At 33.8% G+C, this 27,915-nt stretch overlaps 1 protein-coding gene across 1 annotated transcript; it reads right to left on the bottom strand.

Moving 5' to 3' along the window:
• Nucleotides 1–4,326: 4,326 nt before the first annotated feature.
• LOC127853898 (sushi, von Willebrand factor type A, EGF and pentraxin domain-containing protein 1-like) lies at nucleotides 4,327–26,080 on the bottom strand. The gene is made up of 18 exons (XM_052388700.1): nucleotides 26,005–26,080; nucleotides 23,854–24,027; nucleotides 22,687–22,860; nucleotides 21,630–21,803; nucleotides 20,953–21,126; nucleotides 18,755–18,928; nucleotides 18,062–18,235; nucleotides 16,869–17,042; nucleotides 16,180–16,353; nucleotides 15,768–15,923; nucleotides 15,104–15,277; nucleotides 13,365–13,538; nucleotides 10,351–10,524; nucleotides 9,960–10,133; nucleotides 9,603–9,776; nucleotides 7,941–8,114; nucleotides 6,665–6,838; nucleotides 4,327–4,517 (listed from the first exon to the last, which is right to left on the bottom strand). Exons 1-18 carry the CDS (start codon nucleotides 26,078–26,080, stop codon nucleotides 4,327–4,329), a joined length of 3,033 nt encoding a protein of 1,010 aa, XP_052244660.1.
• Nucleotides 26,081–27,915: the final 1,835 nt, after the last annotated feature.

Raw genomic sequence — 27,915 nt, forward strand, 5'->3', positions numbered from 1 at the left:
CGTTGAATTAGTAACGATTATTTATGCATATTGTCAATTTTGTGTGTGTCATGTGATGTTGTTGTTGTTGTTGCTGCTGTTGTGTTCTTTATCTTTGTTGCTCATATAATCGTATTTCGAATCGCGGCAACAAAAATATCGCAATGCATTAAATACTCATCAGCGGGAGTATGTCGTATGTCCTATAAATGTCTTTTAAATGTATTGTTATTTCAAAATAAATGTCGGGGACGACATTTAAGAAACAGCGGGAGTATGTCGTAGGGTACAAATTATTCACATAACATGCATACTATTTAGTTATTTCAATCTTAGGTTTTTAATATTAATCTGAATATATTTCTCTGGTCAAGGGGAAGCAACCTAACCGTTTAACCTTGTGCATGATTTACTAACATTAGCGTTATCTAACCCTTGCTCGTGATGCACGTGCACATAACTTTCAATTGTCATAGATGGTCGTATTTCTATTTGTTGGAGGAAAATTATAGATTTTCTCAGGTATACTATTCCTTTTCTTTAGTAACATTTAAATAGCATATTATTATGATATGTATGTATTATTTGGTATTGTTCGCAGTCCTTATAAATAATGCGTTTATTGTATTTTGACTCGCCGTACCTACTCTTTGTGTATGTGTATTGTTCTATCGTTGTGTTAAAATATGCATTCTTGTTCATTTGTTTATCTTATTTAATATTTGTTTCAGAACAATCCTATACGTTAACATCGATTAATACGGTCAACTGCAATAAAATCATTAACATTGCTTCTGTGTTGGTCGAAATAAAACCTCGCAGAGAACGAACTCCGAAATCACTCTCCGATGTGTAACCATCGTTAAATTAGTTTGTTGCTGTCGATTGAAAAGCAGTTTGGTTTGTTATGTTAACGTAAGAATGTTGGTTATTTTTTTTCAATTTTATCCTTAAACAGTTGTTAACATAAAAATTCTAAATATAATGGTTTGTTTTACCAAAACTTATGTTGAAGGAATAAAAATGAGGCTCCGAATGGACTTATTATATAATTTGATCTCTTTGAGTAAATCTGACCTTTTATAGTACACTGAGCGTCGAGTGCTCCCCAGGTTCCATTTTCAAGGCAACGAATGTTTCTCATTCCAATAAAGTCATACCCAGAGTTACACGTATACATGGCGGTATTGTTGACGGTCGTGTTAATGAACGCACCAGCGCCATTTGTTAGCAGGGATGGAGTTCCACAATCTGTATCAGATAAAAACATGTAATTAGGTGAACATTGCTTTGACAGATATAGAACAATCATTACTTCGGGATGAACTGCGTACATATTGATTGTGTATTCGCAATACCACAATATAAAAACAAAGGTATGCGTTTAAAATGTATTTGCAATAAATTACATTAAAATGCGATTTTAACGGTCACGTCCAGATTAGAGATTCCTTTATTCGGTAAGTAACCACCGCTCAAGTAAGGACATTCTACAACGCATAGATATATATAATAAGCAAGAACTCTGAATGTCCATTGTAAAGTCAGTTATATATGAACAAGTATAGGTAAGTGTTGGAAAGATCTATGATTAACAAATTCACGCTTAGAGATAAAGTCACATACATATAAACAAAATGCCGTTTCGAGTATCTAACAAGTGTTTTAAAAAAACTGCATTAATCCAGCAACAAGATAATTAAGCAATTTACCTTTAATATTGTTTTCATAATTCAGTACTAACACAAACTTCGATGTGTCCGCAACTGTATGATATAGTGTAGTTTTACCTCTCAATAAATATTGACTTGAATGAGTAATACATTTTTAGAAACAGCATTGACCACATAAGGCGGTTTATTTCCAGTGTTTTGTGAATAATCCTTTTAAAACGACATTGTTATGAATGTGTCGTAATTTTTCCGGAAAAATAATAAATGTATCGTTTAAAATGGAAATATAAGATAGATTCGAATAATTACTGACTTAAACATGTCTCAAATTTCTCATTTATCAATAACACTGATGGCACTTATTAAGATATCATACAATTTAAGCCATTTTCTGAATTTTAAATTTATGTCTTGCAATTATTGAATAAGTTTACTTTTTGCCTTATGAGTGTGCCTTAAACGGCAAAAAACAAACTGGAGAAACAAATCACCGTTGAAGTCAACAAAATATTGTATAATTGACCATTGTTCAGTCCTTTCACATTCGACAGACCTTATTCTCGTGTAGGTGTCATGTACATTTAACAATATTGTTCGGGTTGTATAATGTGCGAAGAGGTCAAGTGTTGTAGGTTCGTGTCCTTAATAATTATATTTTCTGTATTGATATTACCCTTGATGGTGCAGTTCGCATTGAGGTTATCCCACTCTCCAGTCGCAAGGCATGCTATGGAGTCAGGTCCGTGCATTTTATAACCAGAAGAGCATGTGTATATGGTAGTGGAATTATAGGTTGTCGTTGAAACGGTGCCGAAGCCATTTTTGAGGACTGGAGGACTATGGCAATCTGGAAATAAAGCGGGATTAGTGGCTAGATCATAAACATGACGATGTGTGATTAAATTATTGAATGACGGCATAATTGTTTCTGATTGCAATTAAAAACGACATAGACATATTATATATAGCTTAGTTTTAGTTTATTTAATATATACAATAGACATACAGTCCATGAGTATACATGATCAAAATATAGTAACATATATATAAAGGCATGACATGTGATCATTATTGAATTACATCAGTTGTTAAAATAGTATCAATACTTGAAAAGGTCTTTGACAAATGGTGTTGGATTACAGCATTTAGAATCTATTTAACAAGTAATGCTATAACGATAACATCAAAAACAACAAAGACGACCCAACAAGAGCGCGAGAAGTTTGAGTAATGAATAATATACAATTAATCATAATAATATTTATACAGGTTTCTTTGATTAAATGCTTTATGTACATACATAGCTAAGTTTATGTTGGTACTTGTATTATCCGATTGCATTAATTCAATAAATGTTATCATGTTTGGTCCTTTCCAATTATATTTATTCATATACAATTTCATTATAATATATAAGGATATCAATATATAAGGATCATTCTAATAAAAAATGCTATTCATCCTCAAGGGCATTGCAATGTTGACATTTTCTATCTAGAACATGTATAGCTTCAGGTTTATGTCATCCGCCTGATTCGAATTATAATCTATGGGATGAAACCCTTAATCTACAAAGATCAGATCTAAACTTATTTATGCTAACATTTTTTAAGTTAGGTTGCAATTCAAATTCACAAAACTGCCTGTATATTATTGCTCTTGAAGAATTTTTTAGTTCTGACATCAAATTGTAAATAAATGTATAATTTAATTTGGACTTTATCAAGGATAAAAAACACTTTTCATCACCTACCTTGGTTAAGCCATGTATATTTAAAGCCTAAGGTCTGCGAAAGATTACAAACAGATTTTGCCCAAGATTGTGTATTTGGTTTATTTATCAAATTCTCACACATGTGTTATAAATACACTTTGCGTACTTATGGTATTCTAACTGAATAATTTTCAACAATACCGTATTACATTAATGGCTCTTCTAATTATCAAGGATGTTCTTCAAAGTTCCTCATATACAAAATTATTCTGTGTTTGAATTTTCGCCTAGTTGTTTTTTTGCAGAAATTTAAGTGAAATGTTTCAATTGCAATTGACTCCGTTAAGCCCCATATTTCTGACCCATAATTTAAAATTGGTAAAACAAGCTGCTCAAACAAATCAAATTCGGTATGTATTGAAATTATTGGATAATTGATTAAATATGAGTTAAGCTTAAAAACAGCCTTTGGGGTTTGACCTGCAAGTGTTCAAATGTATTTGCAAACGATCCTCCTGTAATGAATACAATTTCTAAGCATGTAAATTATTTAACAATTTCTAATGCTTGGTCTTTGTACAACAATGTAATATCCCTCGTAAGTTAACCTATGTCTCACCTTTCATGGTACAGCTTGCCTCCAATATACTCCAGGTTCCTGTTCCCATGCAATGGATATTGCTTAATCCATTCAAGTCATATCCTGGGTTACAGGTATACTCTATGGTGGAATTAACGGTTGTGATAAGGAATGTTCGATCACCATTATTAAGCATGGGCGGCGTTCCACAATCTGTCTCAGATAAACAACATGACATGAATAAGATGAAGACAGATTTCAGTAAAAGGAAATCATTTTGCAAATGATTATTAAGGCAACATATCTTTCAAACAAAACACAGGTTTCGTTTGGAATACACATTTAATATTTAAAACAAAGTAAACGCATAGGTGCGGTATTTATTCAAGAATCTTACCCTTTATCGTGCAGTTGACAAGCAGTTCGCTCCAGTTACCAGTGTCGAGGCACGTGATTGAGTTCTCACCAAACATTCTATAACCTGGCTTGCATTTGTATATGACGGTGGAATTGTACGTTGTTGTTGTTGCGGCGTGGAAGCCATAATGCAGTACTGGTGGGTTTTGACAGTCTGGTAAAAAGTGGAGTGATTCTAACGATTTGGTGAAGTTGGTACTAACACAAACATAACAATTTTTTTTTCAAATAAAAACATGAGTGTCGATTTTGCACACTATTTTCTCTGTCAATAAAAAGCATTATGTGACACAGCATAGTATGCTATTTTTTGTTATATAAAGCCACACACCTTGTATTTGGAGGCTTTACTGTACTTATCCAAGAATCTTACCCTTTATCGTGCAGTTGACAAGCAGTTTGCTCCAGTTCCCAGTGTCGAGGCACGTGATGGAGTTCTCACCAAGCATGGTGTAACCAGGGTCGCATGAGTACATTAAGGTGGAATTGTACGTTGATGTTGTTGCGGCGTGGAAGCCATTTTGCAGAAGGGGCGGGTTTTGACAGTCTGGTAAAAAGCGGAAAGATTCTAAGAATCCAGACTAATTGATATGTATTGCGCAAGTTACTAGAACGTATAAACAAATGCGAAGGCAAAGTTTATCAAGTACTGCTCTGAATGTAATGATAAACTTACTAAATAGTTCATAACACATGTAAAATAGTTTTGTTTATTGAATTACTCACCCGTCATTTTAAAATGAGGTTTTAAATCGATTTAGTATATGTTCAAATGCAAAAATGCATGCTACAACGTCGTTTTTACTTCTCCAGTTATATCGATCAAAAGGTTGCAACTCGTCTTTACGTGATAATTACGTAATACTAGTCTTTGATTTCGAAAAAACTTCCATCTGTTAATATTTTTTATTTATACATTCGAGGTAAACAATTTTAAGTTTGGTTCATATTCGAGTGGTAGAGTAGCAAAACGATCATACAACACACGGGGATTCTTAATTTTAGAATTTTAAATTTTAAGCGACAAATATACATGCAAAAGCCACAAACAATGTATGCGTTTGCATTATACCACTACCTATTTCATAATTTTGCCTTTGGAGAGAAATCGAATAACGCATAACAATTAACTTTATATATTTCAACAAAACCCTGTTTTCTGGACATGAATTCAATGCTTTATTGTATGATAAGGTATTTTACAGGAAGATTATGTTGTTCTTAAGAATAAAGAAAACCACAGATTTCGTCACTATGCCTAGGTTTTCATCTAACGAGGTCACAAGCTAAGGCAATTAACAGACTGTAAAACGATGTGCTTTCGGATACATAAATAGCGGTCACCTATCGCTTAACGGTCTCGTAATTTATTTGTTTTCTTATGTTTAGGTAAATATTTTAGATAAAGATATTTAGATATATAAATGTGAAGCGACAAATATACATGCAAGAGCCACACTATGCAAGTGTGTGCATTATACCGCTACCCTTGTCACTATTTTGGTCAGAAATAGAATAACGCATAACAGATGACATATATTTTTGAGAATTATCTTATTGTATATTTAACATGCGCTATAATAAGTAATTAAGTTGATATTTTCTAACAATACCCAGTTTTCTTAACATAAATACAATTCTTTATTTTGTTTGATAAAGTATTTCATTCAAACATTACGTTGTTCTTAAGAATAAAGAAAACCACATATTTTGTCACTATGCCTAGGTTTTCATCTTACGAGATCACAAGCTAAGGATATTTACAGAGTGTAAAACGATGTGCTTTCGGATAATGAAATAGCGGTCTCATAGCGCTTCACGGTCTCGTAAGTTATTCATTTTCGTGTGTTTAGGTAAATATGTCAGATAAAAGCCCATGAACTTGAAACTCTTTGTTAATATGTCGGTTACAATAATTAACACATTATTTTAAACGTTAGTGTGCAGACAACTATTCAGCGTTAATGCGTATGTAAGATAATTGTATTATAAAGGTGTTGCTATAAAAATGTTCATACAGATTAATCTATGCAAGAAAATGAGTTGTCACCCTCCGATGTGTTATCATCGTTAAATTAGTATGTTGCTGCAATGCTGTCGATCGAGAAGTAGTTTGGTTTGTTATGTTAACGTAGGAATGTTGGTAAACTAAGAGTTATCTATAATTTTATCCTTAAACAGTTGTTAACATAAAAAGTCTTAAAATAATGGTTTGATTGACCAAAACTAATGTTGAAGGAATCAAAAATGAGGCTCCGAATGGACTTATTATATAATTGCATTTGTTCAAGTAAATCTGACCTTTTATAGTACACTGAGCCTCGAGTGCTCCCCATGTTCCATTTTCAAGGCAACGAATGTTTCTCATTCCAATTAAGTCATACCCAGGGTTACACGTATACATGGCGGTATTGTTGACGGTCGTGTTAATGAATGCACCAGCGCCATTTGTTAGCAGGGGTGGAGTTCCACAATCTGTATGAGATAAAAACATGTAATTAGGTGAACATTGCTTTGACAGATATAGAACAATCATTACTTCGGGATGAACTGCGTACATATTGATTGTGTATTCGCAATACCACAATATAAAAGCAAAGGTATGCGTTTAAAATGTATTTGCAATAAATTACATTAAAATGCGATTTTAACGGTCACGTCCAGATTAGATATTCCTTTATTCGGTAAGTAACCACAGCTCAAGTAAGGACATACTACAACGCATAGATATATATAATAAGCAAGAACTCTTAATGTCCATTTTAAAGTCAGTTATATATGAACAAGTATAGGTAAGTGTTGGAGTTCGAAAGATCTATGATTAACAAATTCACGCTTAGAGATAAAGTCACATACATATAAACAAAATGCCGTTTCGAGTATCTAACAAGTGTTTTAAAAGAATTGCATTAATCCAGCAACAAGATAACTAAGCAATTTACCTTTAATATTGTTTTCATAATTCAGTACTAACACAAACTTCGATGTGTCCGCAACTGTATGATATAGTGTAGTTTTACCTCTCAATAAATATTGACTTGAATGACTAATACATTTTAAGAAACAGCATTGACCACATAAGGCGGTTTATTTCCAGTGTTTTGTGAATAATCCTTTTAAAACGACATTGTTATGAATGTGTCGTAATTTTTTCGGAAAAATAATAAATGTATCGTTTAAAATGGAAATAAAAGCTAGATTCGAATAATTACTGACTCAAACATGTCTCAAATTTCTCATTTATCAATAACACTGATGGCACTTATTAAGATATCATACAATTTTAGCCATTTTCTGAATTTTAAATTTATGTTTTGCAATTATTTAATAAGTTTACTTTTTGCCTTATGAGTGTGCTCTAAACGGCAAAAAAACAAACTGGAGAAACAAATCACCGTTGAAGTCAACAAAATATTGTATAATTGACCATTGTTCAGTCCTTTCACATTCGACAGACCTTATTCTCGTGTAGGTGTCATGTACATTTAACAATATTGTTCGGGTTGTATTATGTGCGAAGAGGTCAAGTGTTGTAGGTTCGTGTCCTTAATAATTATATTTTCTGTATTGATATTACCCTTGATGGTGCAGTTCGCATTGAGTTTATCCCAGTCTCCAGTCGCAAGGCATGCTATGAAGTCATGTCCGTGCATGTCATAACCAGAAGAGCATGTGTATATGGCAGTGGAATTATAGGTTGTCGTTGAAACGGTGCCGAAGCCATTTTTGAGGACTGGAGGACTATGACAATCTGGAAATAAAGCGGGATTAGTGGCTAGATCATAAACATGACGATGTGTGATTAAATTATTGAATGACGGCATAATTGTTTCTGATTGCAATTAAAAACGACATAGACATATTATATATAGCTTAGTTTTAGTTTATTCAATATATACAATAGACATACAGTCCATGAGTATACATGATCAAAATATAGTAACATACATGTATATAAAGGCATGACATGTGATTATTATTGAATTACATCAGTTGTTAAAATAGTATCAATACATGAAAAGGTCTTTGACAAATGGTGTTGGATTACAGCATTTAGAATCTATTTAACAAGTTATGCTATAACGATAACATCAAAAACAACAAAGACGACCCAACAAGAGCGCGAGAAGTTTGAGTAATGAATAATATACAATTAATCATAATAATATTTATACAGGTTTCTTTGATTAAATGCTTTATGTACATACATAGCTAAGTTTATGTTGGTACTTGTATTATCCGATTGCATTAATTCAATAAATGTTATCATGTTTGGTCCTTTCCAATAATATTTCTTCATATACAAATTATTATACATGTATCAATATATAAGGATCTTTCTAATAAAAAATGCTATTCATCCTCAAGGGCATTGCAATGTTGACATTTTCTATCTAGAACATGTATAGCTTCAGGTTTATGTCATCTGCCTGATTCGATTTATAATCCATGGGATGAAACCCTTAATCTACAAAGATCAAATCTAAACTTATTTATGCTAACATTTTTTAAGTTAGGTTGCAATTCAAATTCACAAAACTGCCTGTATATTATTGCTCTTGAAGAATTATTTAGTTCTGACATCAAATTGTAAATAAATGTATAAATTAATTTGGACTTTATCAAGGATAAAAAACACTTTTCATCACCTACACCTTGGTTAAGCCATGTATATTTAAAGCCTAAGGTCTGCGAAAGATTACAAACAGATTTTGCCCAAGAATGTGTATTTGGTTTATTTATCAAATTCTCACACATGTGTTATAAATACACTTTGCGTACTAATGGTATTCTAACTGAATAATTTTTAACCAATACCGTATTACATTAATGGCTCTTCTAATTATCAAGGATGTTCTTCCAAGTTCCCCATATACAAAATTATTCTGTGTTTGAATTTTCGCCTAGTTTTTTTTTTTTTGCAGAAATTTAAGTGAAATGTTTCAATTGCAATTGACTCAGTTAAGCCCCATATTTCTGACCCATAATTTAAAATTGGTAAAACAAGCTGCTCAAACAACTCAAATTCGGTATGTATTGAAATTATTGGATAATTGATTAAATATGAGTTATGCTTAAAAACAGCCTTTGGGGTTTGACCTGCAAGTGTTCAAAGGTATTTGCAAACGATCCTCCTGTAATGAATACAATTCCTAAGCATGTAAATTATTTTACAATTTCTAATGCTTGGTCTTTGTACAACAATCTAATATCCCTCGTAAGTTAACCTATGTCTCACCTTTCATGGTACAGCTTGCCTCCAATATACTCCAGGTTCCTGTTCCCATGCAATGGATATTGCTTAATCCATTCAAGTCATATCCTGGGTTACAGGTATACTCTATGGTGGAATTAACGGTTGTGATAAGGAATGTTCGATCACCATTATTAAGCATGGGCGGCGTTCCACAATCTGTCTCAGATAAACAACATGACATGAATAATATGAAGACAGATTTCAGTAAAGGAAATCAATTTGCAAATGATTATTAAGGCAACATATCTTTCAAACAAAACACAGGTTTCGTTTGGAATACACATTTAATATTTAAAACAAAGTAAACGCATAGGTGCGGTATTTATTCAAGAATCTTACCCTTTATCGTGCAGTTGACAAGCAGTTCGCTCCAGTTACCAGTGTCGAGGCACGTGATTGAGTTCTCACCAAACATTCTATAACCTGGCTTGCATTTGTATATGACGGTGGAATTGTACGTTGTTGTTGTTGCGGCGTGGAAGCCATAATGCAGTACTGGTGGGTTTTGACAATCTGGTAAAAAGTGGAGTGATTCTAACAATTTGGTGAAGTTGGTACATATACAAACATAACAATTTTTTTTTCAAAATAAAAACATGAGTGTGGATTTTGCACACTATTTTCTCTGTCAATAAAAAGCATTATGTGACACAGCATAGTATGCTATTTTTTATATAAAGCCACACACCCTGTATTTGGAGGTTTTATTGTACTTATCCAAGAATCTTACCCTTTATCGTGCAGTTGACAAGCAGTTTGCTCCAGTTCCCGGTGTCGAGGCACGTGATGGAGTTCTCACCAAGCATGGTGTAACCAGGGTCGCATGAGTACATTAAGGTGGAATTGTACGTTGATGTTGTTGCGGCGTGGAAGCCATTTTGCAGAACTGGCGGGTTTTGACAGTCTGGTAAAAAGCGGAAAGATTCTAAGAATCCAGACTAATTGATATGTATTGCGCAAGTTACTAGAACGTATAAACAAATGCGAAGGCAAAGTATATCAAGTACTGCTCTGAATGTATTGATAAACTTACTAAATAGTTCATAACACATGTAAAATAGTTTTGTTTATTGAATCACGCACCCGTCATTTTAAAATGAGGTTTTAAATCGATTTAGTATATGTTCAAATGCAAAAATGCATGCTTCAACGTCGTTTTTACTTCTCCAGTTATATCGATCAAAAGGTTGCAACTCGTCTTTACGTAATAATTACGTAATATTGTGAAACCATTATTAATCGTCAGGCATTAATTTCCATAAATTTCGTCAGTCGACCGATCGGCGAATTTAAGATCCTAACGAACAATCATGCTCTATGTTTGATCAAAAACAAAAACTAAGTTGAACAATATTTTAAAACTTTACCGTAGACATGAGGCATTAAATTCCAACATATTCCATGCACACATTCACTGCTGTTTCGTAATCAAGATTAATCCGGTTTTGACACAAAGGGATGTAGATTACACAAGGTACTTAACTGACACGTTACACTTCTTTAAAACGCGTGTGCAGTACAGCTGTATCGAATGCGTTGACTTCGTTTATGTAGAATGGTAATGAATAAGCGCTAATTGTTTATAACTTTATTACCCATTAGGTGCATTGTTTTTTTCCAGGGGTGTTGCATATTAGCCATCACGCAGCGAATGCCGATGAAGGACAATAAACCAAATGAAAAGATGACGATGTGTGATCAACATGCGTATTTATCACACATAAATAAAGAATATTTTAATTGCTGTTTGTTGTTTGATTGTTTGCGTTTAACCACACTTATTGCTATTTTATATGTATCAATTTATTCATTTTTAAATTATTGACATTATTGATTTATATACCGGTAGTTTACTTTTTAAGAACAAAAACACACATAGAGTTTATAATTTTAATGTTGATATCAGAATAAAAAAGCATTTTATTTGAAAAAATAGAATAAGACTAATTGGCCATTGGCTTCGTTGTTACAAACACTCGTTAACGGTTATTCGATCCCACTTGTCCGCTAATCATAACAATGAACGTGTGAATGGGGTACATTAAGAGGGTCCATTACTGTCCCTTGATAACAAAATACTAGTTAATTGGCATGTGACAAACAGGTCCCACCTCCTGCAGTGATTCTCAAGTGTGTTCCCGCATTTTTCGCAACTGCGATTGATCGCGAATATGTATTACACACAAATCTGACGCATTGTTTTAAAATTCAAAATCAGAAATCGGCGAAACTAAGTGCTGACGAAATCGTCATTTTTATAAAAATGACGAAATTTTGTGCTGTCAAAAAAAAATGATTTCACAGTACTAGTCTTTGATTTCGAAAAAACTTCCATCTGTGAATATTTTTTATTTATACATTCGAGGTAAACAATTTACAGTTTGGTTCATATTCGAGTGGTAGAGTAGCAAAACGATCATACAACACACGGTGATTCTTAATTTTAGAATTTTACATTTTAAGCGACAAATATACATGCAAAAGCCACAAACAATGTATGCGTTTGCATTATACCACTACCTATTACATAACTTTGCCTTTGGAGAGAAATCGAATAACGCATAACAATTAACTTTATATATTTCAACAAAACCCTGTTTTCTGGACATGAATTCAATGCTTTATTGTATGATAAGGTATTTTACACGAAGATTATGTTGTTCTTAAGAATAAAGAAAACCACAGATTTCGTCACTATGCCTAGGTTTTCATCTAACGAGGTCACAAGCTAAGGCAATTAACAGACTGTAAAACGATGTGCTTTCGGATACATAAATAGCGGTCACCTATCGCTTAACGTTCTCGTAATTTATTTGTTTTCTTATGTTTAGGTAAATATTTTAGATACAGATATTTAGATATATAAATGTGAAGCGACAAATATACATGCAAGAGCCACACTATGCAAGTGTGTGCATTATACCGCTACCCTTTTCACTATTTTAGACAGAAATAGAATAACGCATAACAGATGACATATATTTTTGAGAATTATCTTATTGTATATTTAACATGCGCTATAATAAGTAATTAAGTTGATATTTTCTAACAATACCCAGTTTTCTTAACATAAATACAATTCTTTATTTTGTTTGATAAAGTATTTCATTCAAACATTACGTTGTTCTTAAGAATAAAGAAAACCACATATTTTGTCACTATGCCTAGGTTTTCATCTTACGAGATCACAAGCTAAGGATATTAACAGAGTGTAAAACGATGTGCTTTCGGATAATGAAATAGCGGTCTCATAGCGCTTCACGGTCTCGTAAGTTATTCATTTTCTTGTGTTTAGGTAAATATGTTAGATAAAAGCCCATGAACTTGAAACGCTTTATTAATATGTCGGTCACAATTATTAGCACATTATTTTAAACGTTAGTGTGCAGACAACTATTTAGCGTTAATGTGTATGTAAGATAATTGTATTATAAAGGTGTTGATATTAAAATGTTCATACAGATTAATCTATGCAAGAAAATGAGTTGTCACCCTCCGATGTGTTATCATCGTTAAATTAGTATGTTGCTGCAATGCTGTCGATCGAGAAGTAGTTTGGTGTGTTATGTTAACGTAGGAATGTTGGTAAACTAAGAGTTATCTACAATTTTATCCTTGAACAGTTGTTAACATAAAAAAGCCTTAAAATAATGGTTTGATTGACCAAAACAAATGTTGAAGGAATCAAAAATGAGGCTCCGAATGCACTTATTATATAATTGTATTTGTTTAAGTAAATCTGACCTTTTATAGTACACTGAGCCTCGAGTGCTCCCCATGTTCCATTTTCAAGGCAACGAATGTTTCTCATTCCAATAAAGTCATACCCAGGGTAACACGTATACATGGCGGTATTGTTGACGGTCGTGTTAATGAATGCACCAGCGCCATTTGTTAGCAGGGGTGGAGTTCCACAATCTGTATGAGATAAAAACATGTAATTAGGTGAACATTGCTTTGACAGATATAGAACAATCATTACTTCGGGATGAACTGCGTACATATTGATTGTGTATTCGCAATACCACAATATAAAAACAAAGGTATGCGTTTAAAATGTATTTGCAATAAATTACATTAAAATGCGATTTTAACGGTCACGTCCAGATTAGAGATTCCTTTATTCGGTAAGTAACCACAGCTCAGGTAAGGACATTATACAACGCATAGATATATATAATAAGCAAGAACTCTGAATGTCCATTTTGAAGTCAATTACATTTAAACAAGTATATGTATGTTTCAAAGTTCGAAAGATGTATGATTAACAAATTCACGCTTAGAGATAAATTCACATACACACTAACAAAATGCCGTTTCGAGTTTCTTAAAGGAGTGTTTTAAAAGAACTGCATTAATCCAGCAACAAGATACTTAAAGTCTCTATAACGCTCAAAATCAACGACAATTTCGTAAAGTATTTCGTAAAATAAAGTTAACACCTAAACAATCAATGTTCCTTAGAGCAATAGCCGCAATTTCAACGCTGGATGTGGTATGATTACATAGATTTTTGTAGATACAAAATGCTCGTTTTTATTTATTTGTGACCACAATTAATTCCATTTTAATTTCCCGCGAATATATCTATTCATACGACACACGAACACCATGTAAGTGTTCATGCGTCGTATGAAAAGATATCGTTGCGGGAAATTAAAATGGAAAAACAACGAGCATTTTGTATCTATAAACATCTATTTTACCAGACCACATCTGGCGTTGAAATTTCGGCAATTGCCATAAGGAACACTGATTTTTAATTGGCTAAGTTTATTTTACGAAATACTGTGCGAAAGTTTAGTTGATTTTGAGTAGTAATGTTACTTTAAGCCATTTACCTTGAAAAGTGTTTTCATAACTCTGTACCAACACAAGATTCGATGTGTCCGCAACTTTATGATATAGTGTAGTTTAACAGCACAATATATGTACACTTGAATGAGTAATACATTTTAAGAAACACCCCAAACCAATAAATAATCCTTTTAATATTACGACAATGTTATGAATGTGTCGTATTTTTCTCGGAATAAAGGATACACTTTATCGTTTAAAATGGAAATATAAGCTAGAATCGAATAATTTCTGATGATATTCATATATTTTCAAGATTTGAAATGCAAAACATGTCATTTAATTTCTCATTTACCAATAACACTGATGACACTGATTAAGATATCATATGCTTTTGGCCATTTTTCGAATTTTAAATTTAGGATATGCAATTAATTAATAAGAATACTTTTCGGCCAATAAGTGTGCCCTAAACGGAATACAAAATCAAGCGAAACTAATCACCGTTGAAAACAACAAAATATAGTATAATTGACCTTTGTTCAGAGCTGTCACCATTGACAGACCTCATTTTCTTGTAGGTGGCATTTACATTTAACAATATTGTTCGGGTTTTATTATGTGCGAAGAGGCCCAGTGTTGTAGGTTCGTGTCCTTAATACTTACATTTTCTGTATTGATCTTACCCTTGATGTTACAGTTCGCCTCGAGTTTATCCCAGTCTCCAGTCGCAAGGCATGCTATGGAGTATGGTCCGTGCATATCATAACCAGAAGAGCATGTGTATATGGCAGTTGAATTGTAAGTTGTCGTTGAAACGGTGGCGAAGCCATTTTTTAGGGCTGGAGGACTATGGCAATCTGGAAATAAAGATTAGTGGTAAGATCATAAAAATGACGATGTTTTATTAATTATTGAATGAGCGCATAATCGTTTCTAAATGCAATTGATAACGACATAGGCATATTATATATTTCACCTTTTATAGAGCACTTTGCCTCCAATATACTCCAGGTTCCTGTTCCCATGCAATGGATATTGCTTATTCCAATAAAGTCATATCCTGGGTTACAGGTATACTCTATGGTGGAGTTGACGGTTGTGTTTAGGAATGTTCGATCACCATTAGTCAGCATGGGCGGTGTTCCACAATCTGTCTCAGATAAACCAAACATGCAAGAAAAATGATGAAAAAAGATTTTAGTACAGATCCCTCGATGTCCATACGATTAAACAATCAACATATCAGTCAAGTAAATTACAAAGTGCTTTCGTTTGAAATACACTTATCAAATATCAAAATAAACGCATACGTGTGAATATTGTACGGTATATATTCAATAATCTTACCTTTTATGGTGCAGTTGACAAGCAGTGCGCTCCAGTACCCAGTGTCGAGGCACGTGATTGAGTTCGCACCAAACATACTATATCCTGGATTGCACGAGTATTTGACAATAGAATTGTACGTTGTGGATGTTGCGTTGTGGAAGCCATCCTGCAGAACTGGTGGGTTTTGGCAGTCTCGTAAAAAAGAAGAATAATTTTAAGATTTCGGTAATGTCGTTGTGAAGTTGGTTCATATCAAACATAACAAAAACCATCTTTCAAAATAAAAACATGAGTGTGGATTTTTCACACTATTTTCTCTGTATTCGGTTAATAAAATGCATTATGTGAAACAACGGAGTATGCTATTGCGTTATATAAAGCCACACGCGCTGTATTTTTAGGCTTTACTGCACTAATTCAAGAATCTTACCCTTTATCGTGCAATTGACAAGCAGTTTGCTCCAGTTGCCAGTGTCGAGGCACGTGATGGAGTTCTCACCAAACATGGTATAACCAGGGTTGCACGAGTATTTGACGGTTGAAGTATACGTTGTTATTGTGGCGGCGTGAAAGCCATCCTGCAGAACTGGCGGGTCTTGGCAGTCTGGAACAACAATGGAAATTATTCTAAGAATCCAGACAAATTGATAATTATTGCGACAATAACTAGAACGTAGAAACGAGTACTAAGGCAAGGTATAGAAAGTACTGCTCTGAATTTATTGATTTACTTTATATAGTTCATAGCACATGAACACTTTTTTGGTTCATTGAATGGATCACCGATCATTTTATAGCGAGTGTTTGAACCGATTGAGTATATGTTACGGGTCAAAAATGCATAATACAACATCGTTGTGACTCCATCAATCATATCAACCAAAAGGGTGTAACTCATCTTAACTTTATAATTCTATGTACTCGGTCAATTAAATGCATGATGTGGCACAGCGGAGTATGCTATATCTTTTTCTCCACAATTACAATCTAAATTTGCAGTGGTATTACTAGTGCGATCATAAAAATGATATATTCTTTAAAGGAACTTTATAGCATGACAACAAAACTCAAAGGAACGGGTTTGAATTTCCCTATTAAGAACATTGATTTATATCCTACTTTTTATAGTGCAATTTGCCTCCAGTGAATTCCAGGTTCCTGACTCAAGGCAACTAATGGTGCTCATTCCAATCAGATCATATCCTGGATTACACGTATACTGTACGGTGGAGTTGGCGGTGGTGTTATGAAATGTGCGATCGCCATTCGTCAGCTCTGGTGGAGCTCCACAATCTGTCTCAGAGAATTCAAACATGCAATATATAGGATAAAGAAAGCTTCCAGAAGAAGAGTATCCATGCTGATACAATCATACTTTCAATATATCTTTAAAACAAATAATTTCGTTTAAAATTCACTTATATATCATCTTTCAACATTATAGCATTAGTGTGGATTGTGAACATGACTTGTGGGTCTTCACAGTATGGAACAACAATGAAATGATTCAAAGAAAACCTAAGCATTCAGATTAAACAAAACAGTTATTTGCGAAAATCGGCAAACGTAACAGCAGATATAACTATTATTGTCACAGATAAATTGATTATTTTCAAAACGTTTTGAAATTGACCAAGATTAGAAGTGAGATCGTCAAACAATGAAAATAAGTAATTGAGCACTTGCATAAAATAAACAATTTGATGTAAAAAATACAAATTAATAAGTGATCCGATGGTTTATTATATCATTACAATAACTTTAGATATGGATGGTTATTATATAAAACGGTATGTTTTACTTAGATGTGAGAATGTTGTTAGTCTTAAGTTTTTTTTAGATGTGCACAACATCTATGTTCAGAAATAAAAACATCTTTGACAACTTTACAATATATCGTATTAAAAGTGACTGATATCCCAGTTCCGATATGTCTGCTATAATAGATATAAAGAAACTCAGGATTGTTTGGATCACCGGGCAAGCAAAAAGTATCACGACCATCCGTACACAACTGTAATCATATAAAGGATTTTTTAATTTGTTTGGGAAATATGGAAGGAATTCGCTGAATAAACTTGTAACATAAATGTATAGCATAATATATGGCATACAACATAACGCTTTGCAAATCCACGAATTTTAGACTGACGTCAAATTTACTCTTTTCGTAACAAATAAAACGCATCAGCTTTACGCTGCTAGCCAACCAATATCAAGATATGCTGAATATTCGGTCTATAAAATATTAAAAGGCCCACAACGGCCTGTGGTATTTCTTTATCTCAATAATTTTTAAGGCATCTTATTACCTTTGATGGTGCACTTAGCTTCGAGTTTATCCCAGTATCCGGTCTCGAGGCATGTAATTGAGTTAGGTCCGTGCATATCATAACCAGAAGAGCAAGTGTATATGACAGTGGAATTGTAGGTTGTCTTGGAGACGTTGGAGTAGCCATATTGCAGGACTGGCGGACTATGGCAATCTAGATTTAAGGCGGGATTAATAGTTCCATCATAAGACATGTTATATTCTATAACGGAACAACTATTACATGACGACAAATATCCCATGAACGGCTCTGAATGATATTATTTACAACATATATTTTGTTAAAATATATCCTACTTTTCAAAGTGCAGTGTTTCTCCAGTGAATTCATGTTTCCTGTCTCAAGACAACGGATGGTGCTCACTCCAATTAATTCATATCCGTGGTTACATGTATACTCTACTATGGAGTTGAAAATTGTGTTATGAGATGTGAAATCACCATTTGTCAGCGCCGGTGGAGTTGCACAATCTGTCTCAGATAAGTCAAAAATGCAGTTTATAAAATATAGAAAGCTGTCACAAGAAAGGCATCAATCTTGATAAAATTATACGTTCATGATATCTTTAAAATAAACACAAAGCATTTTCGTTTGTACATGTAATTCACTCATAAAACATATGATTAAAGTCAGTCGTGTGAAGTATGTACAGTATAAGCACAAGAATCTCACCCTTTATGGTGCAGTTTACAAGCAGTTTGCTCCAGTTCCCAGTGTCGAGGCACGTGATTGAGTTCTCACCAAACATTCTATAACCTTGATTGCACGAGTATATGGCAGTGGAATTGTACGTTGTTGATGTTGCGTTGTGGTAGCCATTCTGTAGTACTGGTGGGTCTCGACAGTCTGGAATAACAATGGATAATTCAAAAATCATAAAAACATACATATGTATAGACACAGTTACTTGCGAAATCGACAAAGATCCAGGTAAATTTATAACCATAACTGCCATGGATGAATTTATGTATTTCATAAACTATCTGGAAAAGGGTCCTTATTTTTAGTTAGATAGTTAAACAATAAAAATATATGTAAATGGGAACTTGCATTAAATAAACTAAGGGTCTCTTATATTGTATGAGTAATTGTTGATATAAGTAGTTATTATTTAAACGGTATGTTTTTCGAAGGTCTGGAAATGTTGTTAGTATTAAGTAGTATGAGATGTACACAAAATATAGCTTCTAAAAATACATCGTTATTATATTATTTAACTATTGATAGTACACCATTTAATTACAATAATATTTGTTACATGATATCGTATAAAGAGTGACTGATGTCTTCTATGATAAATGACATATAACTTATGATTTTGCAGATCATTGGGCAAGCACAAAGTGTAATTAACACCCGTACAATTTTGCGATTATATAAAGAAGGTTTCAATTTGTTTGCGAAATGTGGAAGTAATTCGCTGAACAAACTGGTTAGATTTTTTGCTGATAGGCCGACTGCCCGACACACCGACCGACAACCACCGACCGGCACAGTGATTACTTATACAGCGTTCTTACCGAAGCATACCATTAAGCGAAATAATATATGACAATTAAACATACTACGTTAGAATTTCACGCAAAGTACTGATGTCGACTTTTACTATATTTGTCAACACATAAAATACAGCTTTACACAGCTAGTCGGCCCATTTCAAGAGTTTATGTTGAATATTCGGTCAATAAAATGCCAGTTGGCCCATAACGCTCTATGATATGATCTGAACAGTTTTTGCCTTCTGCAATTCGACCGAGAGGTAACATAGTATACGCATACCAAAGAAAGAAGGCCTTTACTGCAACTAACCACTTTGCATCTTCACATTCTGCATTCGCAAACAAAATAGCTCCGATCGCATGGTATTAGTATTAATGCGCCACAAAAAAAACGCTGTAACGAAGTACATTGGTATTTTCCGTTGCAAAAAATGACCAATTAGAAGATGTCAAAGCTATCGGAAATTGTTTTTTTTTAATTATACATTTTGCGGGGATAACTCGGTTCGTCCGGCTAGCTCAGTCGGTAGAGCACGATTCTGTAAAGCACGGGGTCATGGGGTCCGAGTACAATGAAGGTGTTACTTTTTCCCTACTTTTTTTTGAATGAATTTACTAAATTTGTGGACAGAATACCCCCTTGGACAATACCTTTCTGTTGACTTTTTTTTAGCTTAACACCTGATTGACATTCACCTTTAGTATTCAATTGCTCAAAACTAACATTTGCCGTATCTTACTTGATACTGAATAGATTAACGGTATACTTTGACACACACGGAGGCTCGTGTACTAAGGCAAGAACGATCCAGAAACCGTACTGTACTAATTAGAAATTATTGTAATGCTTGTCTTTATCAAATTTATGTCAAGTTTGGAACTGGGTTGATTTTTTTTTACCTTGAACCCTGGTTGACATTGACCTTTAGTACCCAATTGCTCAAAAAGTAACATGTGCCGTATCTTACTTGATACTGAATGGATTTACTTTATACTTTGACACACACGGAGGCCCGTGTACTTAGACAATAACGATCCGTAAACCTTACTGTACTAATTAGAAACTACTGCAATGCTTGTCTTTATCAAATCTATGTCTAGTTTGAAGCTGGGTAAGTGTATTATATCTTCGCAGTTTAGCTATCAATTGGCAAATAAGACAATGACTTGCTTTAAAAAGCAGCATTTACATTTAACCCCAAGAGCTAACTCATATAATGTTGACAGCCTGTCATCCTTTCTTACTTCCATCTGTTTTCTTCAAAAAGGTGATTGGTTGGCATCACGGTGTATAGTGTTTTAACGACTACAAAATTTAGCAAAATCGCCCCACCAGTACTTTGAGTACTTTGATTTTTAAAAATATCTTACCCTTGATGGTGCACTTCGCCTCAAGTTTATCCCAGTCTCCAGTCGCAATGCATCTTATGGAGTTAGGTCCATGTATATCATAACCAGACGAGCACGTGTATATGGCAGTGGAATTGTAGGTTGTCGTTGAGACCGTTAAGTAGCCATTGTGCATGACTGGTGGGCTATGACAATCTGGATTAAGTTCGGCATGTATAGTGCGATCATAAAAAAGGATGTATTTTGTAACGGAATTTAAACAATGATTACATGACGACAAACATCCCAATAACGGCTCTGAATGATACTATTTACACAATAGATGTTGTTTAAAAAAAACATCTTACTTTTTATAGTGCAGTTTGCCGCGAGTGCATTCCAGATTCCTGTATCACTGCAACTGATGGTTCTCATTCCAATAAGGTCATATCCTGGTTTACACGTATCCTCTGCGGTGGAGTTTACGGTGGTGTTATCAAATGTGCGATCACCATTCGTCAGCGCTGGTGGAGTTCCACAATCTATCCAAGGTATTTCAATTATGCCATAAATAGGATAAAGAAGGCGTTAAATAAAGGTTATACATGTTGATACAATTACACATTCAATATATCATTATCACTAATACACTTATTAAACTTCTTAGAAAATAACAGCACTAGTGTGTATATTGTACAGTATTAACCCAACAATCTCACCCTTTATGGTGCAGTTGACAAGCAGTTGGCTCCAGTTCCCAGTGTCGAGGCAAGTGATGGAGCTCTCACCAAACATTCTATAACCAGGGTTGCACGAGTATATGACAGTGGAATTGTACGTTGTTGTTGTTGCGGAGTGGAAACCATCCTGCAGAACGGGCGGGTCTTGACAGTCTGGAACAAAAATGGGCTGATTCTAAGAACACGGAGACATTCAGATTTATAGACACAGTTAATGCGCATATCGACACATATAAGAGCAACAATATAAATTCCATGGATCAATGTCCTAAACATTCTGCAAAGATAGCCGGATTAATATTAAGATCGTCGAACAATAACATACATGCAATTAGGCTGTTATATTAAAGAAACAACCAATTTAATAATAACCACAATTATATCTGCCTACGGATTTCTTATATTATTATAATTAGATATGTATGGTTATTATTTAAAACAATACGTGTTTTGTCTTTAGTCTTAATTAGTTGTAGATGTACGCAACACATATCTTCGTATACATATATATTGCTTATGTATTGTATATTTTTTTACGTATTACCATGTAATTAAAATAATATTTATGACAAGAGATCGTTTAAAAAGTGACTGATATCCCACTGCCGCTATATGCTCTGATAAAATGATAAATAACTTGGGATGTGTGGATCATTTGTTCAATTTTGTAAGAAGACATAAATTAAGTTTAACCTTTTTGGGAAATGTGGAAGTAATTCACTTAACAAATCTGTATCATTTTATGCTGATAGGCCTACGGACCGACAACCCGACCGACATTCCCTGATCAACATAGTGATTAATCTATACCGCTTTCTTTCTTGGGTATAAACAATGTGCGAAATAATACATGACATACACCAGCTTACTTCCGATTCCACGCATTGAACTGACACAGTTTTTTACTACGTTCTTTAACAAAAACATGGCATCAGATTAAAACAGCGTGCGGGCACATTTTAAGATTTAATGCCGAATTAACGGTCTGTACAACTATTGAAGGCCCACAACGAAGTTTGCTATTTCATAATCATACCCTTAATGGTGCAGTTCGCCTCGAGTTTGTCCCAGGCTCCGGTCTCAAGGCATGTTATGGAGTTAGGTCCGTTTATATCATAACCAGAAAAGCAAGCATATATTGCAGTGGAATTGTATGTTGTCCTTGCGACGGTGGTGTGGCCATTTTCCAAGATTGGTGGAATATGACAATCTGGAGATAAAGCCAGATAACTAGTTAGCTCATTAAACAATAAAATATATATTGCATACTGAAAGTGTAAAAAAAAGCATGACGACAAATGTCCGAAGAATGACTCGCATAGGGCGTGTTAACAACACGTTTTTAAATACACCTAACATTTTAAAGTGCAGATTGTTGTGCATTCCAGATAAAAACCGCCCAGGAGTTGAATTGATCAATCGCTTTCATGTGCGTTCAAGTCATATTAAGTATGTTATTATGCAATTTAATTCAATAAACATTTGATGACCAGAATACAATTGTATATCTAGTGTACGGTTTTCTTATGTTATTATGAGTAACTGTAGTTAAAATGTAAACGCTATGTTCGCATTAAGTGTGAGTTTGCTGTTAGACTTAACTAGTTTAAGATGTATACACAGGAATCATATATTACGGAATAAATACATTGTAAAGGTATTAATTAAATTTGATATATTACCATTTAATCAAACATTATATATTTAGCGAGATTGTATAAGAATTGATATGCGACTACCACTATGTCTGCTATGGTCCAGGGTATATTTTTAGGAATGTGTTAGCATTAGGCAAGCACATATTATCATGAACATCCTTATATATTTGAAATTATATTAATTAAGTTTCTCAATTTGTTTGGGAAAAGTGGGAGTAATTCTCTGAGATAGGTCTTAACATTTTTGGCGTAGTTTGTTCACATACATCTTATCACACGAACAATTTACATCTGCAGTGTATTATTCTTGTAATATAGGACCATTTTCAGATGAAAGAATATTTAAATGAGCGACGTATAACCTTTAATATACAGAGCGCTGAAAACTTCACGCATTAATAAAAGGGATCTTAAATTTATTTCATACATCAAGATTGCACAGGCTTAAGTCTATCAAAATGAGCCTCTACATTTTATGTTTGTATTGTTGGTCACAACAATACGGGATAATTGTTCATTTTAAAATTTTAATAGGAATCTCTCACCCTTGATTGTGCAATTCGCCTCGAGTATTTCCCATATCCCATTTTCGAGGCACGTGGAGGAATTGTTCCCGTACATTTCATAACCTGCATTACACGTGTAAGTGGCAGTGGAATTGTAGGTTGTCTTTGAAACGATATGGTGGCCATTTTGCAGGACTTGTGGACTTTTGCAATCTGAAAATACAGATTATTAGCTGGTTATTGCTTCTAACAATACACAAACGTTAGCATGGTTGTAATATTTAGCTAGGATAGAGGTGGACGTAAAAACTCCATAATCATTTTTAGATAGACTTCACCCTTTAAAATGCAAGTTGATTCTAATGGTCCAGAATTATATGTTATAGGCATCAATGGCAGCGTCCCTTTTCAAGATCCTTTTTACAAAAACCAATATTCTTATTTGTTCATAACCGTGCACAGTTTCGTAAATGCTCGGTTAATTCCGTTTGATTTATTTTGTAAACGCAAATTGTCTACTGTTTGTTAACGCAACGTTTCACTTGCATCAAAAATAATACACAAAGGCAAAAATAGGAGATAACCCTCAGCGATGCTTTCGGTGTTTCATATATTACAGTACAGTATCTATTTCATACATCAAGAGTTGCAAAGGCCTACGTGTATCCCAATGAGCCTCTGAAATTTATTTTTGTAATGGTTGGTCACCAACATTCGATTTTTCAGTAAACAAGTTGAAAAGGATTATCTCACCCTTGATTGTGCAAGTCGCTTCGGGGATTTCCCATTTCCCATTTTGGAGGCACGTAATGGAATTCTTTCCGTGCATTTCATGACCAGCGTTACATTTATATGTGACAGTGGAGTTGTAGGTTGTCTTTGAAACGATAGGATGGCCATTTTGCAGGACTGGTGGACTGTGGCAATCTTTAAATACAGATTAGTAGCTGGGACATGTTTCTAACAATACACAAACGTAAACATCGTTGCAATATTACGCTAGGATAGAGTAGGACGAGAAAACTCCATAATCATTTCTAGATTGACCTCATCCTGTAAAGTTTCAAATTGTCTCTAATTTTCTTTAATGGTATGTTATAAGAATTAATATTAACTTCCCTTTTTATAATTCTTTATCAAAAACAAATATTCTTATATTTTCATAACCGTACATGGTTACATGAGTGCTCGTTTAATTCCGTTTTATCTATTTTGTTAACGCACATTTTCAATTGTTTGTAAACGCAAATTGTTAAGGGTTTGTAAACGCAAATTTTCACTTGCATTAAAGTTAATACATGACAATAAGGAGATTAATCTCAGTGATGTCTTTGGTGTTTCATTTATTACGATACAGTTTCTATTTCTGAAATAAAACATTGCACAGGTCTAAATTTATCAGAACAAGCTTCTGAATGCTATTCACCAAGAATCGAGATTATTTTTCAGTAATAATGTTGAATAGATTAGTCTAACCCTTGATTGTGCAAATCGCCCCGAGTATTTCCCACGTTCCATTATCGAGGCACGTGATGGAATTCTTCCCGTGCATTTCATAACCTGCATTACACGTGTAAGTGGCAGAGGAATTGTAGGTTGTCTTTGAAACGATATGGTGGCCATTTTGCAGGACTGGTGGACTATGACAATCTGTTTATACATGATGATGACCTGGTCATTGATTATATCAATACATGCACGTTAACATAATTGCATTATTAAGCTAGGATAGAGGTAGACTTGTTAACGAAATAATTATTTTTTGATTGACTACACCCTTTAACATTTAAATTGTCTCGCATTTTCTCTGATTATATGTCATATGCATCAAAGACAATGTCTCTTTTCAATATTCTTTTTCAAAATCTAATTTTCTTACTTTTTCGTTACAGCACACTGATTCATGAGTTCTCGTTTATTCCGTTTTATTTATAATGTAAATGCAAATTATCCTGTGTTTGTAAACACACATTTTTACTTGCATCAAAGACAATACATGCAGATAAAAATAGGAGATACGCCTCATTGATTTCTTATTGTTTCATATATTACAGTACAGTATCTATTTCAGACACCAAGCGTTGGACAAGTCTAAGTTCATCACAATAAGCCTCTGAATGTTATTTATATCGTAGGTCACTAAAATTCGAGGTAATCTTTCTTTTAAAAAGGTACAATTGATTCTCTCACCCTTGATTGTGCAATTCGCCTCGAGTATATCCCATTTCCCATTTTCGAGGCACGTGGTGGAAATCTTCCCGTGCATTTCATAACCGACATTACACGTATATGTTACAGTGGAATTGTAAGTTGTCTTTGAAACGATATGATGGCCATTTGGCAGGACAGGTGGACTTTGGCAATCTGAATATACAGATTATTAACTGGTCATCCTCCTACCAATACAAAAAACTAAACATAATTGCAATATTAAACTCGATAAACTTCAGCCTTTAAATGCAAGTTGTCTCTAATTGTCTCGAATAATATGTTCTATGCATTATGCATCAAGGACAACACCTCTTTCAAGATTCTTTTTCAAAAGCAGACATTTTTATTTTGTCATAACTGTACAAAGTTTCATGAGTGTTCGATTCATTCCGTTTGATTTATTTTGTAAACACAAATTTTCACTTGCATCAAATATAATACATGAAGACAAAAATAGGAAATACGCGTCAGTGATGTCTTTGGTGTTTCTTATATTACTGTACAGTATCTATCTCAGACACCAAACGTTGCCCAAGGCGTTCTTCATCCCAATAAGCATCCGAATGTATTTTTTGGACTATTGCAATATGTTAATACATTGTCATTGCTTATGCCAATACATAAACGTTGACATAGTTGCACTAGGATAGAGTTGGACGTATAAACGCCATGTTTATTTTTCGATAGACTTCATCCTTTAAATTGCAAATCTGTTTCATATATAATACAGTACAATATCTATTTCAGACACCAAGCGTTGGACAAGCCTGTAACGTAACAGATTTTTTTTGGATTATTTGAATAAATATAATAATCCAAATTTGTATCAACGTAATAAACCAAATTTCATACAATCTTCAATAGGCAACAGGTTGTCTTTGAAAAGCGGGAGTTGCCATGTAAAAGGACTGGTGGATTATACAGATTATCCTTCTACTTATACATAAAGGTAAACATAATTGCAATGTTCAGCTAGGCTACAACAGAACAGAACTTTATTCGTTTGCACAGGTTACAAAACAGTGACATTTTGAAGTGAGCTTATTTATAAGAGAATTAAACAAATATCATACAAACAGTAGTATATACGATAAATTATAGTAGATCATGCGGGAAAGAAGTTGGTATGTGAAGATTCTCCATTAGAGGGTCAGTAACTTAATGCTTATTTAAACAATAAATTGTCTACAAAGAAAGGAAAATTTAGGTTTTGAACCAGTAAGTGTAAAATAATTTATAGTAAAGTACGCTCCAATTACATAAGAAGGATTAATGAGTTATAACAACAACGTTAATTATAAAAATACTTCTAGTAATAGTAACAACTTCAAAGACAATTAATAGCTAAAAATTAATTAATAGTTAAGTACTTATGTGGATACGCTCCAATTACAGACATAGGATTAATAATTAACAACGTCAACATAAATAAAAATAATACGTCTAATAGTAGTGACAACAACAACATAAATGATAATAATAATAATAGAGGTGGACGTGTAAATTATATATTCATTTCTAGAAAGACCTCACCCTTTAAAATGCAATATGTCTCCAATTGATTCCAGGATCCTGTTTCAGGGCAACGGATGCTGCTCATTCCATGCAAGGCATATCCCGCGTTACACGTATACGCGACGGTCGAGTTAACGGTTGTTTCAAGAAATGTACGGTTACCATTAGTTAGCAAGGGAGGAGTTCCACAATCTGTCTCAAATATAAGACATGTAATGAAGTGAACTAACATATTTTATGCAGATTTAAATAGAAAGCCCTGCATGAATTTATTTACAAGAAAAATATTGTTCTTACGTTTTCGGAACCGTACGAAATGACAACACATTTATATAATGCACATTCATTTTTCACTAAAAAAGATTATTGACACAA

The sequence above is a fragment of the Dreissena polymorpha genome, chromosome 12 (assembly GCF_020536995.1).
Source record: "Dreissena polymorpha isolate Duluth1 chromosome 12, UMN_Dpol_1.0, whole genome shotgun sequence".
NCBI lineage: Eukaryota > Metazoa > Mollusca > Bivalvia > Myida > Dreissenidae > Dreissena > Dreissena polymorpha.